This window comes from Heloderma suspectum, chromosome 2, assembly GCF_057233095.1.
Source record: "Heloderma suspectum isolate Gila_16-S chromosome 2, 16-S_ref, whole genome shotgun sequence".
Lineage (NCBI taxonomy): Eukaryota > Metazoa > Chordata > Lepidosauria > Squamata > Helodermatidae > Heloderma > Heloderma suspectum.
In genome coordinates, this window is record NC_139459.1 from 366,218,572 (window position 1) to 366,240,795 (window position 22,224).

At 45.4% G+C, this 22,224-nt stretch overlaps 1 protein-coding gene across 1 annotated transcript; it reads right to left on the bottom strand.

The window, feature by feature from the left end:
* Positions 1 to 3,933: 3,933 nt before the first annotated feature.
* On the bottom strand, positions 3,934 to 20,526 carry LOC146355882 (uncharacterized). The gene is made up of 4 exons (XM_084830879.1): positions 20,404 to 20,526; positions 9,907 to 10,837; positions 7,284 to 7,413; positions 3,934 to 5,276 (listed from the first exon to the last, which is right to left on the bottom strand). Exons 2-4 carry the CDS (start codon positions 10,633 to 10,635, stop codon positions 4,327 to 4,329), a joined length of 1,809 nt encoding a protein of 602 aa, XP_084687005.1. The 5' UTR covers positions 10,636 to 10,837; positions 20,404 to 20,526; the 3' UTR covers positions 3,934 to 4,326.
* Between the last annotated feature and the right edge of the window lie 1,698 nt (positions 20,527 to 22,224).

Sequence of the window (22,224 nt, forward strand, 5' to 3'; positions counted from 1 at the left end):
TCGCGACATACTTGGGTCTCGATCCCACGCAGCAAGGAGTCTCCCACTACTACCACTCTTCTCTTCTTCTTCTTGTAGGCCTGGGTTTCATCGCCTCTGTTTGACTGACCTTCAGCCTCTTGCTCACTCTCATGCAGGTTCCCCTGTGATTCTTCCTCTGCAGGCTGTCCTCCAGTCTCATCTGCAAGTACCTGGAATCGGTTCCACAGCTCCACCGCTTCCACTGGTGCAGAGTGGCGTCTAGTTCTTCTTCTCCTAACTGTCACCGTTTTCCAAGGAGTATCCTCTACTCCATTTTTCTTCACCTCAGCATTTCCCACTGCCTCATCTTGCTGTTGCTCTTCAAGCTTCTGGTCTGCCCTTTGCTGCTGTAGTTCCCCCATTCTGTCCAAGAACTCTTCGTGTTCTCTTATTCCCCGGAGGGTTGACAGTCGCCGCTCCAGTCCACTTACTTTTTCCTCCAGCAGCGTGATCAACTTGCACTTGTTGCAGGTGTAGGCCATGTTGTTCTCAGGCAAGAAAACAAACATTGCACACACCTTGCAGGTCACCACCACTGGAGAGTCTTGTCCTTCCATAGCCTCTTCTCCCTTTTTGTGTCTAGCTTTGTGATTGTTCTAGACTAGCCTGTGCCTGCTCCTCTACTCAGTAGAGGTTAAAAGCAGAGTCCCACTGGTGTGGAAGTGTGTGTTACAAGACAAATAAATGAAAAAAAGTTAGTAAAAAAAAATAAAAAAAAATGTTAGGGGCCTCCCCCTTGACCTCCCCTGCCGAACTCCCCTGGCCAACTCCTGTTTGCTCCCCCTGTTCCCTCTCAATCTGGAAGTTCCATTTAACTACCTTGGCAAAGAACCATTCATGGGCCTCTAATCTACAAATTTATCTAATACCCCTTTAAAGCCATCTACACCAGTTGCCAGCACATGCTGTGGCAGCAAACTCCATAAGTTAATTATGCTTTATGTGACATACTTTCTTTGGTCTCTTTAAATCAATTTCTATTCTCTAACACTTCGAATTAGGGGACTTTCAGTTCTAGTATTATGAGAGAGCAAGTAAATTTATCCCTTGCTACCCTCCACACTGTACCATTCCCCACTAAGGTCCTTTAGTGCTTCAGAGGCATGGCTCTTGTGCCATCAGCTGGGTCCCCATGGCATTTAATATATAATCATTCTGTAGCACCTGATCCCACATGGATCTATTCCTTAGACAATGTGCTTTGGAGTGTGGTCTTCTGTTAGCAAATGTTCATATATGGTATGTTTTAAAGAGGCTTCTATTTCTTGCAGGTTCGGGTCCTTTATTTAGTAGTTTCCTGTTCCTCATCAGTGGGCATGTTTAGAGCCAGAGCAATTGCTCACTCCATTAAAAAAAAAATGCAATTGTGCTTTAGCAAAAATATGATCTATCGGACCAAATGCTCTGGCTGCAAGGAGGAAAAAAAGTAATTAAAAGGGCCTGCTGAAAGGGAACAGGAAGTGACTAATTAAAGGGCTAGTACCCAGGAGAAACAGAAGCTACTTAAAAATACCAGTAAGTCATGGTGAAGATTCCACATACCCCCAAACAAAAAAACTCTCTCCAACAGCTTCCAGGACCACCCCTCTCAACAGGAACTTTGCAATGAACAGTCTAATGCCACAACTACAGTAAAACCACCACCAATCAGATCCTTTTAATGGTGGGAAGACAAGTTTGGCAGTGATGTCATCTGGTTCTCTGTAATAACTACATGAAATAATGTGGATCCGAGAGAAAACAGCTAGTGTGAAGGCAAACACTATTCATAACTAGAAACTTCTATCATATCCCTACCTAGCCTCTCTCTCTCTCTCTCTCTCTCCCACCACCACCCCCTCTAAACTTTAGAACTCTAAACCTCTAAACTCCCACCACCACCCCCTCTAAACTTTAGAAATTTCTCAGGACTAAATTTTACAAAGAATATTTCTTTGTTAAATCATTTTTATTAAAACAAACAAAAAACAAGGCCAGAGAACACCAAACAGAAATAAAATTCTTGTGCTGCAAAAGTCCTCTATGAAGCAAAGCTATATTTTATATATGAGAGAGAGAGAGGGAGTGGTTTACTATTAAATAATTTATTAAAAGAAACAGACAAATTAAGAGATCAGGAAAATTATGTTGTAACAGTTCAGTACTGCTTCTGTTTGCCACAGAGTTGCAAACATTACCAGAAGTTTGGAATGGTAAAGACATAATCTGTGTGTGAGTGAGAGAAAGATACATCTTGATCAATTAGGTTTAGGAATAGGGGTAGTTTTACTATGATATCAACTCACTTGGGGAGCAAAGCTTTATTTAAAGAAAATACTGATAAAGCTGCAAGAGTGCCGGTTAACCAGCTTCCTCTTGGAGCCTATACAGGTGGCCAAATCACCTTGGACGCCTTCTCTCAACCTGAGAGGGAGTAGACATCTGTATTTGCATTTTAACCCAGATCAGTTCCAGGCACACAGTGAAATAGTCATCAGTATACACCCCGTGCCTCACCTACACACTTGTCAGTTTTAATCCAGTTGAACTGTCATAGCTTCCTTCCTGCCACCACCCAAGGATTCTGGGAACTGCAGTTTGATGAGGCTGCTGAAAATGTTTTGGGATGCCTAGCCCCTGCCCCTTTGAAAGAACTACATTTCCCAGGATTCCTTGAGATGGAATGTCCTGCTTAATACTATAGTACAGACATTTTGTCTCCAGCCAGGGGAGGCTGGTGGCTCCAATTTCAGTGGGGCTGAGATTCCATTCTGGGTTTTAGTTACAACCAGCCAGAACTCTAAAGGTGCTGAGCCTATCCCCCAAATGCAGCCAGCATTTGGCTCCTTTAGACTTCTGGCTGGTTGTAACTAAAACGCAGAATGGACTCTCCACCCCACCAAAATTGGAGCCACCAGCCTCTCCTGTCTCCATCCTATGCAAGACAGTGTGGGTTCTCTCTCCTCCTTATTTTCAAGCCCTTTTCAGGCAGGCACCCAGCATGTGCATCCATTGAGACCCAGGTGGGCGCAGCCTGCAGCCCACCTAGGGGTGGGGTGGCTCATGGCTGGCTCATCAAGGGTGCCAAATTCCCCCCTGCCACCAGTTTCCCCTACTGCCTGTACTCTCCATTCCCTTTCCAAGAAATCCTCATACAGATCACTCTTTGCCTGCCACTGCAGGGATCCTGAATCAGGATCACTGGTGTGCATGTGCATGCATAAATATGTGCAGCCCCTGACCCAGCATCACATGCAGCCCTCTGAGCTGAAAAGGGTGTGCACCCCTGATTTAAACATTTAGTCAGCACTTAAAAGCCCCCCAATCCATTTGGGCTTAAAAAAACAAAACTTTGGGTGGAGGGAGGGAGGGAGAGTACTTCATGATTGCCACAAAGGCCAGCCAATCAGTAGTCTACACAGAAGACTTCAACTGGAAACAAGAACTGGACGCTCCCAGGCTCAGTTCACTTGATTAGGTTGTACATCTGCCCTGAAAGGGATGGTTATGGATCCATAGCACAATAACCAGTTAAGGTATGGAGCCCTAAAAGCAGCTAACCAGCATTATCTTCCCCTTCTATCCAAGAATTAAGTCAGGCTGACCGAATTCATGATTCTACCAGCCCTGAATTTCCACAAGGTGAGCATTTATGTGTCATATTCTCTTCTGTGTGGGATCACTCTTGCATATTCAGGCCCTTTTTGTCTGCTGAATCTGTTCCCTTCTTTATATCCCCCCACACTGTCTGAAGTCTGGTGGATGTTTACAACTGGCAAGGCCTTTTCAGGCATGGCACCATTTGTTGTAGAGAAGCAAATGCAATGGACCATCACCACTATGGAATCTTTTTTTACTGCTATGCAACGTTTCTGTGAATTTGCTTTATTTGAAATGCGTTTAAGTGTTTGTTAAAAATCAAGGTAGTTCTTTAGAGAAAGGTAATATTTATTTGTTTGTTTCAGAAAATTTCTATACCGCTTTTCTTTCTTTAAAAAAAAACCTCAAAGCATTTCACAAAGTGTGTGTGTGTGCGCACGCGTATCTGTGTGTGTGTATATATATATGTATAAAATAAAATAAAATAAAAGCGTACTGTGGCTTTCCATGTTCCTCACTAAGCCTCTGTTTCAGCAGTCCCAGGCACAAGTTACACAACCTGTGTAGAGGTGTGAAGGCATGAGAAAAGCAACAACTGGGAAACAGAACATAATTTTCCAAAACTCCCAGGAAAAAAAAAACGGGAAATTTTTAAAAACTTTTTTTGGTTTCTCCCTGCCATTTTTTCTGGTTATTTTCCCAGGCCTTCACATCTCTACAACGGTGTTAAATCGTTCTTTTCCGTCCTGTGTGGGTTTTCTCGTGTGCACTGAGACCCGCCTTCTGACTGAATCTCTTCCCACAATGGGTGCATTTGTATGGCTTCTCTCCTGTGTGCAAGCGCATGTGGGTCATGAGGTTTCCCTTCTGGTTGAAGCCCTTCCCACATTCTGAGCACACGAACGGATTCTCTCCCGTGTGGATTCGCTCATGGATGACAAGTTTGGACCTCTTAGGGAAGCTTTTCCCGCAGTGGACGCATTTGTATGGGTTCTCTCCTCTGTGCATTCTCTCATGTCCCATCATGTAGGGCTTTTGGTTGAAGCTCTTCGCGCAATCAGAGCAGGTATACGGTTTCTCTCCCGTGTCCGTTCTGACGTGTTCCCGTAAGACTGAACAATGGCCAGTGTTTTTGCCACAGTGGGAGCACCTATAAGGAGACTCTCCAATGTGAATTCTCAGGTGTTCCTTAAAGCTTGAGCTGCAACTGAAGCTTTTCCCACAGTGGGAGCATTTATATGTGTTTCGCAGTCCGAGGTGGGTTCTCTCCTTTGTGACAAGGTCTGGTGCCTGAATGAAGCTGTTTCCACAATATGAAGACATGTATGGTTTCTCTCCTGTATATATGATCTGATGTTTCATATGGTCCGAATTCTGTCCAAAGTGTCTTCCTTTATTAGAAGATGTGTTTTGTGCCTCACTGTACCGGGCTGTTTGCTGTTCTGTAGATTTTCTCTCCCCTTGGTTATCTTCTACACAGAAAACAGATCTGTCTACACCCTTCTCATAGCTGTTTCCCTCCTTGTTTATCTGTTCCTGCTGACTCCCAAAGGTTCCTCCCTTCTTATAGTGCTGGAAATCCTTGTCTCTTCCCAGAGATGGGTCATTCAGCTCCACTTGCTCAGAACCTTGCTGGTGAACAGTATTCACCTCATTTTCCCACACCTGCCCATCACCTGCAGGAATAAAACAGGGAATCATATCCATGAATGAACTGAAGCAATTTTTCACACAGGAAATGGTCAATGTTAATTTTATTAACAAATTAATTACATTTCTAATCCACCCAATAACTAATGTTCTCTGGGCAGTTTACAACTAAGGCAGAACTCCTGTGGAGAAAAATCTTTCTCCTTTCTTCATAATCCTAGTACTGACGGTACTCAGGGAAACTGTTTGGAAATAATTTCGAGACAGACAACAGGAAATGCTTTTTTGCACAACTCCCTAATTAATTTAGAGAGCAATCCTATGGCCCGGGGACCATAGGGTAGTTTGGATTCCTGGTTCTGAATCCTATGGCCCGGGGGCCAGACAATAGTTTGGATTCCTGGCTCTGAGGTTGGAGACAGTGCTCCGACCTTGGGCCCAGGACTCCCAGCTCCCTGCCCCTTCACAGCTGGCATGGAGAGAACTGCACCCGCAATCCCAGAGGGAAGGGAAAGGGTGTGTGCTGGTGGGCGGGAAGGGGACTGGGGATGCTGGCTTATGCCATCTCCCCAGGCCTCCTCAGCTTCCTTCCCTCCCTCCCACTCCCCGACGCCTCAGCTAGACGGGCAAAAAAGCCTATCTAGCAAAAATACAGAGTGGGAGGACCTCAGAGATGAACACTGGAGGCTTACAGCCATCCCCATAGGATCGCACCCTTATAGAACTTATTTTATTTATTTATTTTTATACCGCCCAATAGCCGAAGCCCTCTGAGTGGTTCACAAAATTAAAACCACAAAAATTCAACAGAAGATACAACATAAAATATAATAGATTAAAACTACAGAATAAAAATACAACCAGAGTAAAACTAGCAGCAGTGCAGATATTCAAAACACAATAGCAGGTTTAAGACAGCAGAGCTAAAAAACTGGAATGCTAAAATGCTAAAAATGCCTGAGAAAATAAAACGGTCTTCATTTGGCGCTGGAAAGAGTACAGCATAGGCGCCAGGCGAACCTCTCTAGGGAGTTTGCTCCCCAACTGGGGTGCCACAGCAGAAAATGCCCTTTTCCTGGTAGCCACCTGCCTTACCTCTTTTGGCAGGGGCTCCTGGAGACGGACCCTTGAAGATGATTTTAGAGTCCGGGGCAGGTACATACAGGAGGGGGTGGTCTTTCAGGTAACCTGGCCCCAAACTTGCTACTATCTGAAAGACCATCTGCATCCATAAGTGCCTGCCAATGCATTAAGATCAATGTCTGAGCCCATGCATGCTCTCTGTCCCATCAATGAGAGATGCTAGCTTGACAAGTACCAGGGACAGGGCGTTTTTGGTGGTGGCTCCACATGTATGGAATTCTGGAATCACTCCCTCTGGAAATCCATGTGGCTCCATCACTGTTGGTTGGGTTTTTTTTAACTGTGTAAGTCATTTTTATTTCAATCTGAGTTTTACTAATTGCCATGCTCTAGATTACTTTATACTGTTCATTTTAAGTAGGGATATGTTTTTCAAAAATTAATGATTTTATGTTGTGTTTTGTTTCAGAATTGTGCACAACCTTGTGTAAAATTTATTTATTTAGTTTCTAAGGCTGCAATCCTATCTCAATGACCGCAAACCTCTGAAATCCGAAAGATCTCCAGATGTTTTGGACTTCAGTTCCCAGAAGCCCCTGCCGGCGTGGCCAGTGGTCAGGAATGCTGTGAGTTCAAGTCCAAAACATTGGGAGATCCACTTTCTACTCACCCCTGGTCTAACAGTCTTAGAATGCTCCTGCCAATCACAAACAGCGCCTCACAAATTGCCAATTCAGGACAACACTTCATGCAGCTGATAAAGTGGATTCCAGCCCACGAAAGCACACGCCAGAATAAAGTACCACAAGACTCTCTGTCCTTTTTGCTGCAGATTAACATGGCTGCTCCTGTGGACAGCATTACAAAGACAACTGTGCATTTGACCAAGAGGGGAAAAGGAGCCAGGGGCAAAACTGCCTCATGAACATCCCAGAATCATAGATCCTTACTCAGCAATCTTGCCTCTTCGTCTTGCTCTTCTGTGGCTTCCCTGCAGAGCTGCCCATTCCAAGAGTCCAGCAGCAGAACCTGGCCTGCCTCAGAAGAATCCACAGCCATCTCCACAAATGGCACTGGCACCTGAAACAGCAGTGAGGAGGTAATTTACAGACCTCAAGTGAGGGTCAGATTCTGTGCCCAGTGTACCCTGACCCCACTGAAACAAATGGGGTAGAAACATGGGTGAGGCTATCTTTCCCAGTCAGGTTAATGTCTTAAAGAGAATATAGGAGAGCCAAGGTTGGGTAAAGAAGCTCAAATAGGATCTCAGAACCCAAAACCTGGATCCTAGCCAAGTTCCACCTTTGCCACTGTTCTGAAAGTTTGGCCCTAAGCAAACCACCCAACCTCAGGCCCTACACATTACATTCATCATGTCAAAAGTAGCTAGGCTCCGGTAGTTGAGAATTCTTAAATGAACTCTCCCCCAGAGACAGGCAGAGGAAGCTGGAAGGAATTGGAAGTGCCTGTGGCTGCCTTTTTCTGTTCACTCTTTATCTATGCTGATTTCTCTCTCCTCTAGAGGTAGTTGGCCCTGAGGGTTTAGAGTGGAAGCAGCAGGGACAGCTAGCCACTGAAGGAAAGAAAAGAGAAGCAGAGGTAAACAAGACATAGGCCTGATTCACATGTAACACCAACTCGGAGTACTGGTTGAGTATGGGTCGTCGTTAAGTGCAAACCCTGCACTATGGTTTAATTATGGGTAATTAACCATGAACAATCTAGGAAGAGAAACCATGGTTCATTCTTCGGTTGTAAACTCTGGTTTGTTCATGATTAACAACCCATAGTTAAACCATAGTGCAGGGTTCACACATAACGATAACCCACGATTCAACAACAGCCCACAATTCAGCCCATACTCTGGGTTATCATTATGTGCGAACCAGGTCAGAGAAATGTGGACAAAGGCTGTACTCTATGATCTCCTCCCCAGTTATTTCTGCAAATATCCAAGGAAGTCTTCAGAATTACATTTCATGTGATGAGTGTTAATATGCAGCCAGGATCTCAGTTTCCTCATCAGTAAAATGGAAAACATAATTTACGTCAGAGGGATACTGGGGCCTGAAGGTGAAGATGTGTAGAACTGTTTGTACCCAATATGTTTTGTTCATGTTTGCTCATATAAAGGACTATGTTTTGTTTTGTTTTGACTTCTGCTCTCTGTCTACCAAGGGACCCACAAGTTCCAAATGGTACTACAGCTTGGTGGCACCGATGTCAGTGCTATCCAAGGTGCTATCCAAGGTGTGAAGTTCCTTTAGACTTTTGACTGGCTCTGACTGAAACCTGGAACGGATTCACCACCCCACTGAGATCGGAGCCACCAGCCTCCTCTAGGCCAAGCTAGATCATTACATGCAGCAAAATGAGACGGGTGATAGAACTGTAGGTAGGTAGCGGGGTCACTTATTTAGTGTTCCCCTACATAAAACTAACCAAAACAAAAAAAAAACCCTTCCACCCAAGTAGAAAAATAGCACAGCAGGGAGAGAGCAGGGCTAATATTTATCACTCCTGTAGTCTAAAGTGGTGCAGTCCACTCTTCCACTTCAGAATGTTATAATTTCAGGGCCAAATTAAACATTATGCTACAGTGGAGAAACCAGTCTTAAGAACATAAGGACATAAGAAGAGCCGTGTTGGATCAGACCAAAAGCCTATTTAGTCTAGCATTCTATTCCCACTGTGGCCAACCAGATGCCTAGAGGGAGCCCACACAAGCAAGACGTGAGTGGCTGGAAAGGGAAGAGGCAAACAGATACAAAAAGAGTAGAAAAAACCCTCTAATTGTCTGGATAAGTCATTTCCTGGTTCACACTGAGATGAACACTGAAATGTTCCCAGGACAGGGAAAGAGAGCTGCCTATAGCCACCAGTGGAAAAATCAAGGATTTTATTGCCGCTCGGACTGGGCAGAAGTGTGTCCACTACACATCCTAAAAACCCTACAATGGAGCAAAAAGGCCAACATGAGAACTGAGCATGCTCAGGGGGCACAGAATGCTGACTGATTGTTGGGGTGGGGGATGAAAAAACAAAGGAGACAGGAATGAAAGGGTGTAACTCTGAACAGAAGTACTCCACACTGCAACATTATGTTGCAGATCCCCGCTTGTAAAATGTAAGACAGGTTTGTAGTGGGAAGATGCCATCAGTTCACGTGCAGCCAACCAATTCCTGACAAACATAGGATGGCAATAAACCTTGAGCCATTCCTGGTCTGAAAGAGTCAAGACATGAGATGTTCTCAAGCCCCCAGAATCTGGCTTGAGAACATCCCTTCAGAAACCTCAGCTCCCGAGGATTCTGAGCCCTTAGACACTGCAGATGTCAAAGGAATGTAAAAAAAAATCCCACACCTTTGGGTATAAATCCACTTCAGTTTTGTATCATTAAACTCCACATTCCTGCTTTCCCTAACCTGGTGCCCTCCATATGTTTTTGACTTCAACTGCCATCAGCCCCAGTCAGCATGGCCAATGGTCAGGGATGTTGGGAACTGAAGTCCAAAACATCAGGAGGGCACCAGGTTGGAGAAGGCTGCCATGTATCTCCAAACACTCTCACCTTTTGTTCCGGTTTCTCCGCCTCGGGCTGCCTCAGAAGGAAATCCTCCGCCAGGGCCACTGCCTGGGGACAGGTCCCTGGCTGACGACTCCTGACCCAGCTCTGCATGGCCGCTGGCAAGATGCTTAGGAACTGCTCCAGGATCAGCAGCTCCAAAATCTCGTCTTTCGTGTGTCTCTCTATTTTCAGCCACTGGTGGCAAAGCTCCCGCAGCTGACCATAAACGCCTCTTGGCCCTTCCGCGTCCCGGTAGCGGAGCTGCCGGAAGTGCTGGCGCTGCCTTTCCCGCAGGATGGCCTCCCCTTCCAAGATGGCCGCCTTCACCTTCCCGTAGTCTCCCCTGTCTTGGGCACTGAGGCCGCTGAAGGCCTCCTCGGCCTCTCCGCTGAGGGCCGGCAAGAGGAGGGTCACCCACTTGTCCCGAGGCCACCGGCATGCCGAGGCCACTTGCTCAAAGGAGTCCAGGAAAGCCTTCGCGTCATCCCAGGGCCTGGGTTCCTCAGTCGTCTGAGGGTTCCCCCATCCTGAGTCAGGACCTTGCAGCGTCCTCAGGAACTCCTGCCACTGGGCTTCCCAGAGCTCTTGAAGCCCCTCCACTGGCTCCCGTTTCACCTGAGGTGGAGGTGCCTCAATGAGAAACTCTCCAATGCTCCCCATATGTGCAACCCATGGGGCTTTTGCTTCGATTCTCTCCCATGCTTTAGAGCCTGTTGTGCCCTGCTCCTCCATTGTGAGAGATAGGGCTATCACGTCTCCTCCTTCTTCAGCCGTCCTCTCTTCCAGTTTCCCCTCAAAGTTGGAAGGGCTCCGAGCCCCTCAAGGGGGCTTCCTCTAAATCAGTAGAAGAGGCTTTTTTCTGGGTGACAACAGGAGATTCTTTCATCAACCAGCAGGGCTTGGGAGTGGTGCCCTCAGCCAGTGAGGGAAGCTTCTACTAACAGCAAGAGACAAAGACAAGACAGAGAGCAGGGTGAGTTACTGGTGAAGACTCGGAGCTAAGATGGCCTCAGTTCAAATCAAATTTGGCTCACTCTGATTACAACAAACATTGGATCAACTTGACAAGGTACGTTTGCAATATGGAGATAGCAATGCAGACTACCTTAAAGTGTTGTGAAGATGACAGAGGCTGGATTTAAACTCACCCAATCCCCACTGTGGTTCTCCGCCCGAAAATAAATAAGTTCTCCTTGCTTGTACTACCAGATCCCTACATACCAAATTTGGTTCAAATCAGCCAACTCATTTATGGGTTAGCATGGACACACCCACATTTAGGGCACAATGCTGGCTGGGGAATGCTGTAAACTGTAGGACTTTTTTCTGTCTAAACATGCACAGCATTGCGTCCTTAGTGATTCTCTTTTTTAAAAACAAACCTACAAAATGCAAAACCCATTTATCCTCCTCAGAATAACATATCATTCAATGAGAACTCAGTCGTTTACTTTTTAACATTTTACACATCTGGAGTTACATAACCACCCTTTGTAAGTGTATAAGTATCTTTAAAAACCCTAAGGGTAATCCAAACATCCTACATTCTACAAACATTACCCTAAGGGTAATCCAAACATTAAGGGTAATCCCCTTCATGGATCACTGCCTTGTTGTGGCGAAGGGGCTTGAGTAACTCAGTGAAGCCATACGCTATGCCGTGCAGTGCCACCCAAGACGGACAGGTCATGGCAGGGAGTTCTGACAAAATGTGGTCCACTGGAGAAGGAAATGGCAACCCACTCCAGGATTCTTGCCAAGAAAACCCCATGGAACGTATCACAAGGCTAAAAGAGATGACGCCGGAAGATGAGCCCCTCAGGTCGGAAGGTGTCCACTATACTACTGGGGAAGAGTAGAGGGAATTTCCAAGTAGCGCCAGAAAGAGTGAAGCGGCTGGGCCAAAGCCGAAAGGACACTCAGCTGTGGATGTGTCTGGTGGTGAAAAGAAAGTCCGATGCTGTAAAGAACAATATTGTTTAGGAAACTGGAATGTAAGATCAATGAATCAAGGTAAGCTGGAGGTGGTCAAACATGAGATGGCAAGATTGATCATTGACATCTTGGGAATCAGCAAACTAAAATGGACAGGCATGGGCGAATTTAATTCAGGTGACCATCATATCTACTACTGTGGGCAAGAATCCCTTAGAAGAAATGGAGTAGCACTCATAGTCAACAAAAGGGTGGGAGAAGCAGTACTGGGGTACAATCTCAAAAACGATAGAATTATCTCAGTACGAATCCAAGGCAAACCATTCAACATCACAGTAATTCAAGTCTATGCCCCAACCACTGAGGCTGAAGAAGCTGAGGTTGATCGGTTCTATGAAGACCTACAACACCTTCTAGAACTAACACCAAAAAAAGATGTCCTCCTCATCATAGGGGATTGGAATGCTAAAGTAGGAAGTCAAGAAATCACCAGGATAACAGGCAAGCATGGCCTTGGTGTACAAAATGAAGCAGGACAAAAGCTAATAGAGTTTTGCCAAGAGAACATGTTGATCATAACAAACACTCTTTTCCAACAGCACAAGAGGCGACTCTACACATGGACATCACCAGATGGTCAATATCGAAATCAGATTGATTATGTCCTTTGCAGCCAAAGATGGAGAAGCTCTATACAGTCAGTAAAAACAAGACCTGGAGCTGACTGTGGCTCAGATCATGAGCTTCTTGTTGCAAAATTCCGGCTTAAATTGAAGAACGTAGGGAAAACCACTAAACCATTCAGGTATGACCTAAATCATATCCCTTATGAATTTACAGTGGAGGTGACGAATAGATTTCAGGGATTAGACCTGATAGACAGAGTGCCTGAGGAACTATGGACGGAGGTCCATAACATTGTTCAGGAGGCAGCAACGAAATCCATCCCAAACAAAAAGAAATGCAAGAAAGCCAAGTGGCTGTCTGATGAGGCTTTACAAGTAGCTCACGAAAGAAGGGAAGCGAAAAGCAAAGGAGAAAGGGGAAGATATACCCAACTGAATGCAGAGTTCCAGAGAACAGCAAGGAGAGACAAGAAGGCCTTCTTAAATGAACAATGCAAAGAAATCGAGGAAAACAATAGAATGGGAAAGACTAGAGATCTTTTCAAGAAAATCGGAGATATCAAGGGAACGTTTTTTGCAGAGACGGGCATGATAAAGGACAAAGAAGGCAGGGACCTAACAGAAGCAGATGAGATTAAGAAGAGGTGCAAAGAATACATAGAAGAACTATACAGGACATATCTTAATGTCCCTGATAGCCATGATAGTGCAGTCACTGAACTTGAGCCGGACATCCTAGAGAGTGAAGTCAAGTGGGCCTTAGGAAGCATTACTAACAACAAAGCTAGCGGAGATGACAGTCTTCCAGCTGAGCTATTTAAAATCCTAAAAGATGATGCTGTTAAAGTGCTGCACTCAATATGCCAACACATTTGGACTCAACAGTGACCACAAGACTGGAAAAGGTCAGTTTACATTCCAATTCCAAAGAAGGGCAATGCCAAAGAGTGTTCAAACTACCGCACAATTGCGCTCATTTCACATGCCAGCAAGGTGATGCTCAAAATCCTACAAGCTAGGCTTCAGCAGCATGTGAACCGAGAACTACCAGAAGTACAAGTGGGGTTTTGAAGAAGCAGAGTAACTAGAGATCAAATCACCAACATTCGCTGGGTCATGGAGAAAGCAAGAGAATTCCAGAAAAACGTCTATTTCTGCTTCATTGACTACGCTAAAGCCTTTGACTGTGTGGATCACAACAAACTCTGGCAAATTCTTCAAGAGATGGGAGTGCCAGACCACCTTACCTGTCTCCTGAGAAACCTGTACGAGGGTCAAGAAGCAACAGTCAGAACCAGACATGGAACAACCGAGTGGTTCAAAATTGGGAAAGGAGTACGACAAGGCTGCATATTGTCACCCTGCTTATTTAACTTATATGCAGAAATAATATGCATCATGAGAAATGCCGGGTTGGATGAATCAGAGGTCGGAATTAAGATTGCTGGGAGAATTATCAACAACCTCCGATATGCAGACGATACCACCCTAATGGCAGAAAGCGAAGAGGATCTAAAGAGCCTCTTGTTGAGGGTGAAAGTGGAGAGTGCAAAAGCTGATTTGAAACTCAACATTAAAAAAACGAAGATCATGGCATCTGGCCCCATCACTTCCTGGCATATAGAAGGGGAAGAAATGGAAGCAGTGACAGATTTTACTTTCTTGGGCTCCAAGATCACCGCAGACGGTGACTGTAGCCATGACATTAAAAGACGCTTGCTTCTTGGGAGGAAAGCTATGGCAAACCTAGACAGCATAGTAAGAAGAGGAGGCATCACCTTGCCAACAAAGGTTCGTATAATCAAAGCTATAGTTTTCCCAGTAGTAATGTATGGCTGTGAGAGCTGGACTATAAGGAAGGCTGAGTGCCGAAGAATTGATGCTTTCAAACTGTGGTGCTGGAGAAGACCCTTACGAGTCCCCTGGACTGCAAGGAGGTCAAATCAGTCAATCCTAAAGGAAATCAACCCTGAGTGCTCATTGGAAGGACAGATAATGAAGCTGAAGCTCAAATATTTTGGCCACCTAATGCGAAGAGAAAACTCCCTGGAAAAGACCCTGATGCTGGGAAAGACTGAAGGCAAAAGGAGAAGGGGACGGCAGAGGATGAGATGGCTAGATAGCATCACCGATGCAATGAATATGAACTTGAGCACACTCCGGGAGAGAGCGCAGGACAGGAAGGCCTGGCGTGCTATGGTCCATGGGGTCACGAAGAGTCGGACACGACTGAACGACTGAACAACAACAACAATCCAAACATCAGCCATTACAGCCCAACAAACATTTTATTATGTATGTCACCCTGAGAGTTTCGGCTATAGGGTGACTCATCTATTGTATAAATAAATAAACACTACAATGGCAAACAATCAGCAGCATCACAGCAAATCAGCTAAGTCAACCAACAATTAATATCCACTAGGGCAGGGGTCCCCAACCCCCAGGCCGTGGACCGGGACCGGTCTGTGGCCTGCTAGCAACTGGGCCACAGAAGTGTGCGAAGCCCCTCACCTTGGGTCCGTGGGGGTCTGAGTGGGGGAGGCGATCCCCCCCCCCACGGAATCCTCGCTAGCCCTGGCTGCTGGTGGACTTCTGGCTGCTGGGACACAAATGCCGTCCGCATAGCGGACGCCATTTGCATCCCTGTTCTTCAAGTAATAGGCTACGTACATAGCCGATTATTGCAAAGAATAGGGACGCAAATGGCATTCACTATGCAGACACCATTTGCATCCCAGCGGCCGGAAGTCCGCCAGCGGAACACCCCCCCCCCCCTGGTCTGTGGAAAAATTGTCTTCCATGAGACCGGTCCCTGGCACCAAAAAGGTTGGGGACCGCTGCACTAGGGTGATCTGAGGCAAAAGAGTCCAGGGCTCCTGTACCTTTAATTAATTGTGCAGAAGAGGGCATTTCAGCAACACTCCGACAAGCCTGCCTGGGCATTATGATTGGTAGCTGAGGCCCTGGTCCCCAGTCCACCAGCAAGGTCAATCCGGCTGGTGAGTACATAAGACAAGGTCCTTTTCAGTGGAACTCCCTGCCACAGGGAATTTGCTTGGCCTCTTCCTCGTGTGTGTCTTTATGCAGGTTTTAAAGATCTGGCTGCTTAAATCTGCTTTTTGCGGCTTGATTTGAAACTGGGTCCATTTAAAAAAAAAAAAGACTTTTGCTGCTTCTTTTACTGTTTGTTTTAGATGGTAAGTTTTGGGGATTTTATATTATATTTTATTATTTTATTATAACTGTGCTGTGAGAAGCGTCTTGAGGAAGTATAGTGTCTTGAGAGGGTATACAGTCGTAAAAGGCAGTACAGAAATATTTTAAATAAATAAATAAGCTGCCCTTACTGAAATTCCCTTTTCTACACAACTGTTGAAGGTCACCCCACTGTCCTTTTACATCTTATTCTTCTTAAAGTGCGATCTCCTATTGGAGGTTAGCTATCATTACAGCTATTTTTGTTTTTGACGCCGCTGCTCTGAACCGTTGTATAGAAGTACAACTGAACCATTCCCTCAGATTCTTTAACCATGATGTTCATCTTCTTCCTAATTGATCTCCCCTGCCCCATTTTCCCTTGTATAATGAGTTGGGAGGATGGAGTATTTTTCACCTTGGATAATATGACCAAGATATTGTAACTTTTTTCTCTTGATCGTCTTTACCAATTCTATGAAGAATTTATTTACTCTGCATAGTACGTTCTCATGTGTTAGTCAGTCCACAGTATTTTCAGCATGCGTCATATAGCCACATTTCAAAGGATTCAATTTTTCCTCAGATTGTTCTTTGTAAGTGTCCAAACCTCCACTCTGTAAAATAATATTGAGAACACGTAGCATCTTACCATCCGAATCCTTACTGCAAGATTAAGCTCCCCAATGCATAATAATTGTTTCATTTTAACAAACGCTGTTCTTGCCATCTCCACTCTTGCGCTTATCTCTTGTGTTTGTTCATTTCTTTCATTCAGCCAAGTTCCTAGGTATTTGTATTTTGTGACTTGCTCAATTGGCGTATTATTTATCGTAATATTAAATGCAATAAAAGGCTTTTTACTTATCGCCATATATTTTGTTTTCTTGATATTTATTTTAAGGCCATGCTCATTACTTACTTTATTAATCCGACCTAGTAATTTTTGTAAGTTGGATATATTATCTGTCATTACTACGGTGTCATCAGTGTATTGAACTGTATTAATTATTTTTCCATTGATGTTTATGCCAGCCGTTTGTTCGGCAAGTGCTTCATTAAATATAGCTTCAGAATATAAATTGAACAGCATAGGTGATAGGACACAGCCTTGTCTTACTCCTCTTTGAATTTGAATTTCTTCAGATAACTCTCCATCTATACGAACGGAGGCTGTTTGATTCCAATACAAATTTTCTATCATCCGAATCTCCTGACTGTCAATATTGGTTTTTCTCAGTATATCAATCAATTGCTCGTGACAAACTGTATCAAATGACTTCTCATAATCAATAAATCCCATGTATATGCCTTTATTCACATCAAGACATCTTTTGCATCTGGTCACCCTCAATACACCAAAGGCTTTGGAAAATAGATGCATTTTCATCTGGTGCCTAAAGGATTTTAAAGACAGCTGCATGGGGAGGTCATTCAACAACCAGAGCGCTGCTACAGAAGGGGTCCCCCTCCAACAGCCTCCCTATCTCACCTCAGAAAGCAGAGGCTGCGACAGAAGCAGGGCCTCAAGGATGTAAACTCACAGGCAGGGAGAAAGGAGACAATCTTAAGAGAGTCACTGTAAGGATTACAGAGACTAAATTTACACATCTAGCAAAAGGAGTGGACTCTTCCACTTATTGTATGTATTGATTTATATGCCACCCCATGACAAGAAGTACTCAGGACTGCTCACACAATAAAACAAGTTAAAAGTAACCAGTACAAACATCCAGAATGCCTGGGAATGTCTTTGCACCAAAAAGAAAACTGTTCACACAACACAGTGAGTTGTTGAACCGCGGGTTGTTCATTGAACCGTGTGTTAGTGTGCTGCCTGAACCCAGGAGATTTTCCGCAGGGTGGCTTGTTAACCATGCAGTGTGGCTTGTTAACCACCATGAACAACCCAACAACAAACCATGGGTTCTCAAAGTGGCTTGTTCGAGAATAATAAACCACACTGCATGGTTAACCAACCACCACCCTGCAGAAAATCTCCTGGGTTCAGACAGCACGCTAACCCACGGTTCAACAAACAACCCACGGTTCTACAACAACCCACACTCAACCACTAAGTGTGGGTTAGCATGGTGTGCGAACTCAGTCAACGTGGGTACCAGGCAAACCTCCTTGGGGAAGGCATTCCATAGAAGGGGTGTAACAACTGAGAAGGCCCTATCTCTTGTAACCACCTGCCTAGCTTCTTTCAGTGGGGGAGCTCCTTAAGGAGGGCCTCCAAAGATTGATTGATTGATTTCATTTCATTTCTATACCGCCCAATAGCCGAAGCTCTCTGGGCGGTTCACAAAAATTAAAACCAGAGATCACACAATAAAACAATATAAAATATATAAAACATTAAAACCACAGTATACAGCCAGAATAAAACCAAGCAGCAATGCAGAGATTTAAAATATAGATTTAAAACAGCAAAGCTAAAAGTCTAGAAAGCTAAAATGCTAAAATGCCTGGGAAAATAAAAAGGTCTTCACCTGGCGCCGGAAGGAATACAATGTAGGCGCCAGGCAAATCTCACTAGGGAGCTCATTCCACAGCCGGGGTGCCACAGCAGAAAAAGCCCTCCTCCTAGTAGCCACCCGCCTCACTTCCTTTGGCAGGAGCTGATGGAGAAGGGCTGCTTAAGGTCCATGCAGGCACATATGGGAGGAGGTGATCCTTCAGATAACGTGGCCCCAAGCCATTAAGGATTATGAATGTTAATACCAGCACTTTGAATCGGGCCCAGAAATGGACTGGCAGCCGGTGCAGCTGGAAAAGTACTAGCATAATATGAGCTCGTTGGCCAGACCCTGTAAACAATCTTGCTGCCCTATTTTGAACCAGCTGAAGTTTCCGGACCGTTTTCAAAGGCAGCCCCATGTATAACGCATTGCAGTAATCCAGACGAGAAGTTATCAGAACATGGATAACTGTAGCTAGGCTATCTCTGTCCAGATAAGGGCGTAGCTGGTATACCAGCCTAAGCTGATAAAAAGTGCTCCATGCCACGGAGTTCACCTGTGCCTCAAGTGACAGTTCTGGATCCAAGAGCACCCCCAAACTACGAATGTGATCCTTTAGGGGGAGTGCAACCCCCTCCAGAACAGGTTGAATATCACCTAGCTAGGCAGACGAACCACCCACTAACAGTACCTCCGTCTTGTCTGGATTGAGCTTCAGTTTATTGGCCCTCATCCAGCTCATTACCATGCCCAGGCACTGATTCAGAACAGCCCTTAGATAACGCAATGATCCAGAAAGTACATATGGGATATTCCTTTAGATCCAGGGTGGGCAACCTGTGGCCCTCTAGATGTTTTGGCCTATAGCTCCCATCATCCCTCACCATTGGCTATGTTGACTAGGGCTGGTGGGAGTTGTAGGCCAAAACATCGCGCACAAGTCGCCCACCCCTGCTTTAGATACACTGACTCCAAGCCGTTCCACGTGGAGGTGGGGTGGGACAGGGCAGGGATGAATCCCATTTCCTCCCATGTAAAAAAGAAAGGAAGGAAGAAAGGACAGACTTCCCCACAAGTAGCAAGCTAGCACATCAGGTATGAAGGTTCTAGCCTAGCCCTCTCCCTGCTTTCCTGGTGTCCTCCTTTCTCCTAAGATTCTGGATGCCTGTACTTCTGACAAGCAGGCTTGAACCCAACTGAAACCAGAGGCTAGTCATGTCAACACTGTTAACATAGAAAATGACACATTGCTATTAAAGGCAAATCCATCTACAACCAGTGGTTCAGCTAGATAATTTTAGACAGCACATAGTTTTTATTTATTACATTTCTATACCACCCAATAGCTGAAGTTAACTCTGGAATTCACTTCCAGAAGATGTGATGATGGCCGCCACTTTGGATGGCTTTAAAAGAGGATCAGACACATTCATTGCAAAGGCGATCAATGGCTACTAGTCTTGATGGCTCTGTGTTACCTCCAATATTGGAGGCAGTGAGTCTCTGTACACCAGTTGCTGGGGAACATGGGTGGGAGGGTGCTGTTGTGCTCATGCCCTGCTTGTGGGTTCCTGGTCGACAGCTGGTTGGCCACTGTGTGAACAGAATGCTGGACTAGATGGACCCTTGGTCTGATCCGGCAGGGCTCTTCTTACATTCTTATGACACTGGACTTCAAGGTCTTATGGGGAGTCCCTTTAGACCGTCATGTGTCTTACTTCAGTTGTGAAGCACACAACTAACATTTCCCCTCTCCGCCAGCCGACACATGCTTTCCAACTGCTTGTATGTTCCTGATATGTTAGAATAGCAACAAACAAAGCAGTTTGCTAACCCTGCTTTACAAACAACAACTTTGAGCACATCTAGTCTTGCATTTTAAACTCGTTTAAATCCTAGAGCCATCCTGACATCAGGAACAAAATAGGAGTTTGCTTCTGCTGCCCTCGTCCTCCGCCACTCTCCGGGTGCTCATTTGGGCTGGGCTGTGGGGCCCAGGCGATGGTTCCCACGGCCAGCTCTACCTACCTGCACCACTGTCTACATCGGGTGATTATTAGCCATGATTGCTAAACAGAACCTCAAAGTCCAGATGCAGATTCTGATGAAAGGAGGAGTTAGTTTTGAAGTAAACTGGCTTCTCCCTCTCCCCCTTTAGTGTTTTTCTCCCGTCTTTTGCAAGCGGGGCTCCCCTCCCTCTCCTGCAGTTTCCTTCTCTCCATCACCCTGGAGCTGATTCCCTCTCCCCAAACACACACACACTTTTGAAGCCTCACCGCTCCCTGCAGGCTGAACCGCGCGCCGCCCGCTTCGCCTGGGGGAAGGATCTTCTGCGCCTCCAGAAATGTTGATAACGCTGGGAGAGGAAATTCAAAAGTCAGATTCCCACCAGGAAGGGGAGGGAAGGAAGGGCAGCGGAAGTGGCTTCATGGGCACTTCTGCACGGCATTTCCTATGACTGGGTGGCTTCCATACCGAGAGGGGAGATTTCCCCCATATTTCCTTTCTAGGACTGAAGAGCTGAACTCAGAGGGTTTAACCCAATTGGGCATCTCTGGCTACGCTTTGTGTGTGTGTGTATTTTTCTGTGTGATTGTTCATGTGTGTGTCTGGTTTGCTAGCAAAAGCTGCACCTGGCTTATCATACCCATTATACGATTTCACAAGAGGGCCTGCAGGGCTTCTGTGCATTTCTCTGTGACAGGCAGAAATTCAGCAGGAGAAGCTTTGCCAATCACAGTGATTTATGCCTATGACATTTACACCCTGTCATTCTTTCGGGTAGTTTTTATTTATTTATTTATGAAAGGGTAGTAGGGCTGCTAATTTTGAAACTGCCCCCTGTGTCCAGTGAAGGCTGGTGGCTCCAATGTCAGCGGGGCAGAGGATTTGCCCCGGGTTTCAGTCAGAACCTGTCTGAATTCTAAAGGAATTATCCAAGGTGCAGAGTAGTTCTGACTGAAACTAGGAGTGGATTCACTGCCCCACTGACATCAAGCCACCAGCCTCCACTGTGATGTGTCCTCTTTTGCAGAGGTCCATCCTCTATTTGAAGGCTCCCTCTATCTGAAGGAGTGTCTGGTCCAATTCCGGCTAATAAACAAAGAGCCATAAGAACTCCATTGCCCATCACCAGTTACCACCTGGACAGCCGACAGAACAAGCAGGCACACAGGTTCCCTGGTCTCACTATGGTGACACGTACTGTATTTCCATTTCAATTATAATAATTATTTCTGAATTTGCATCCATACATATACATTAGCATGTGCAATCTGACATTCCTATTTGCCCTATTTTTCGTGATGCATTTCCTCTTTTGGGTAATTAAGGACATAAGAGCCCTGCTGGATCAGACCAAAGATCCATCTAGTCCAGCATTCTGTTCACACAGTGGCCCACCAGCTGTCCATGAGTAACCCACAAGCAGGACACAAGTGCAACAGCATCCTCCCAGCCATGTTTCCCAGCAACTGGTGTACATAGGCTCACTGCCTCTGGTTCTGGAGGTAGCACATAGCCATCAGGACTAGTTGCCCTTGATAGCCTTCTCCTCCAGGAATTTGTCTAACCCTCTTTTAAAGCCATCCAAGTTGGTGGCCATCACTATATCCTGTGGTAGCAAATTCCATAGTTTCACTATGCACTGTGTGAAGAAGTCCTTCCTTTTATCTGTCCTGAATCTCCCACCAATCAGCTTCATGGGATGACCGCACTGGGTTCTAGTATTATGTGAGAGGGAGACAAACGTCTCCCTCTCCACACCATGCATAATTTTGTAAAGCTCTATCTCGACTCCCCTTACCCTCCTTTTTTCCAAGCTCAATAATCCCAGCTTTTGTAACTTCTCATAGGGGAGATGCTCCAACCCCTTGATCATTTAGTTGCCCTTTTCTGCACTTTTTCCAGGTCTACAGTATCCTTTTTCAGGTGTGGTGACCAAAACTGTATACAGTATTCCAAGTGTGGTCACACCATAGATTTGTATAAGGGCAGTATGATATTGGCAGTTTTATTCTCAATTCCTTTTCTAATGATGCCCGACAAGGAGTTCGCCTTTTTTACAGCAGCCGCACACTGGGGTGACATTTTCATCA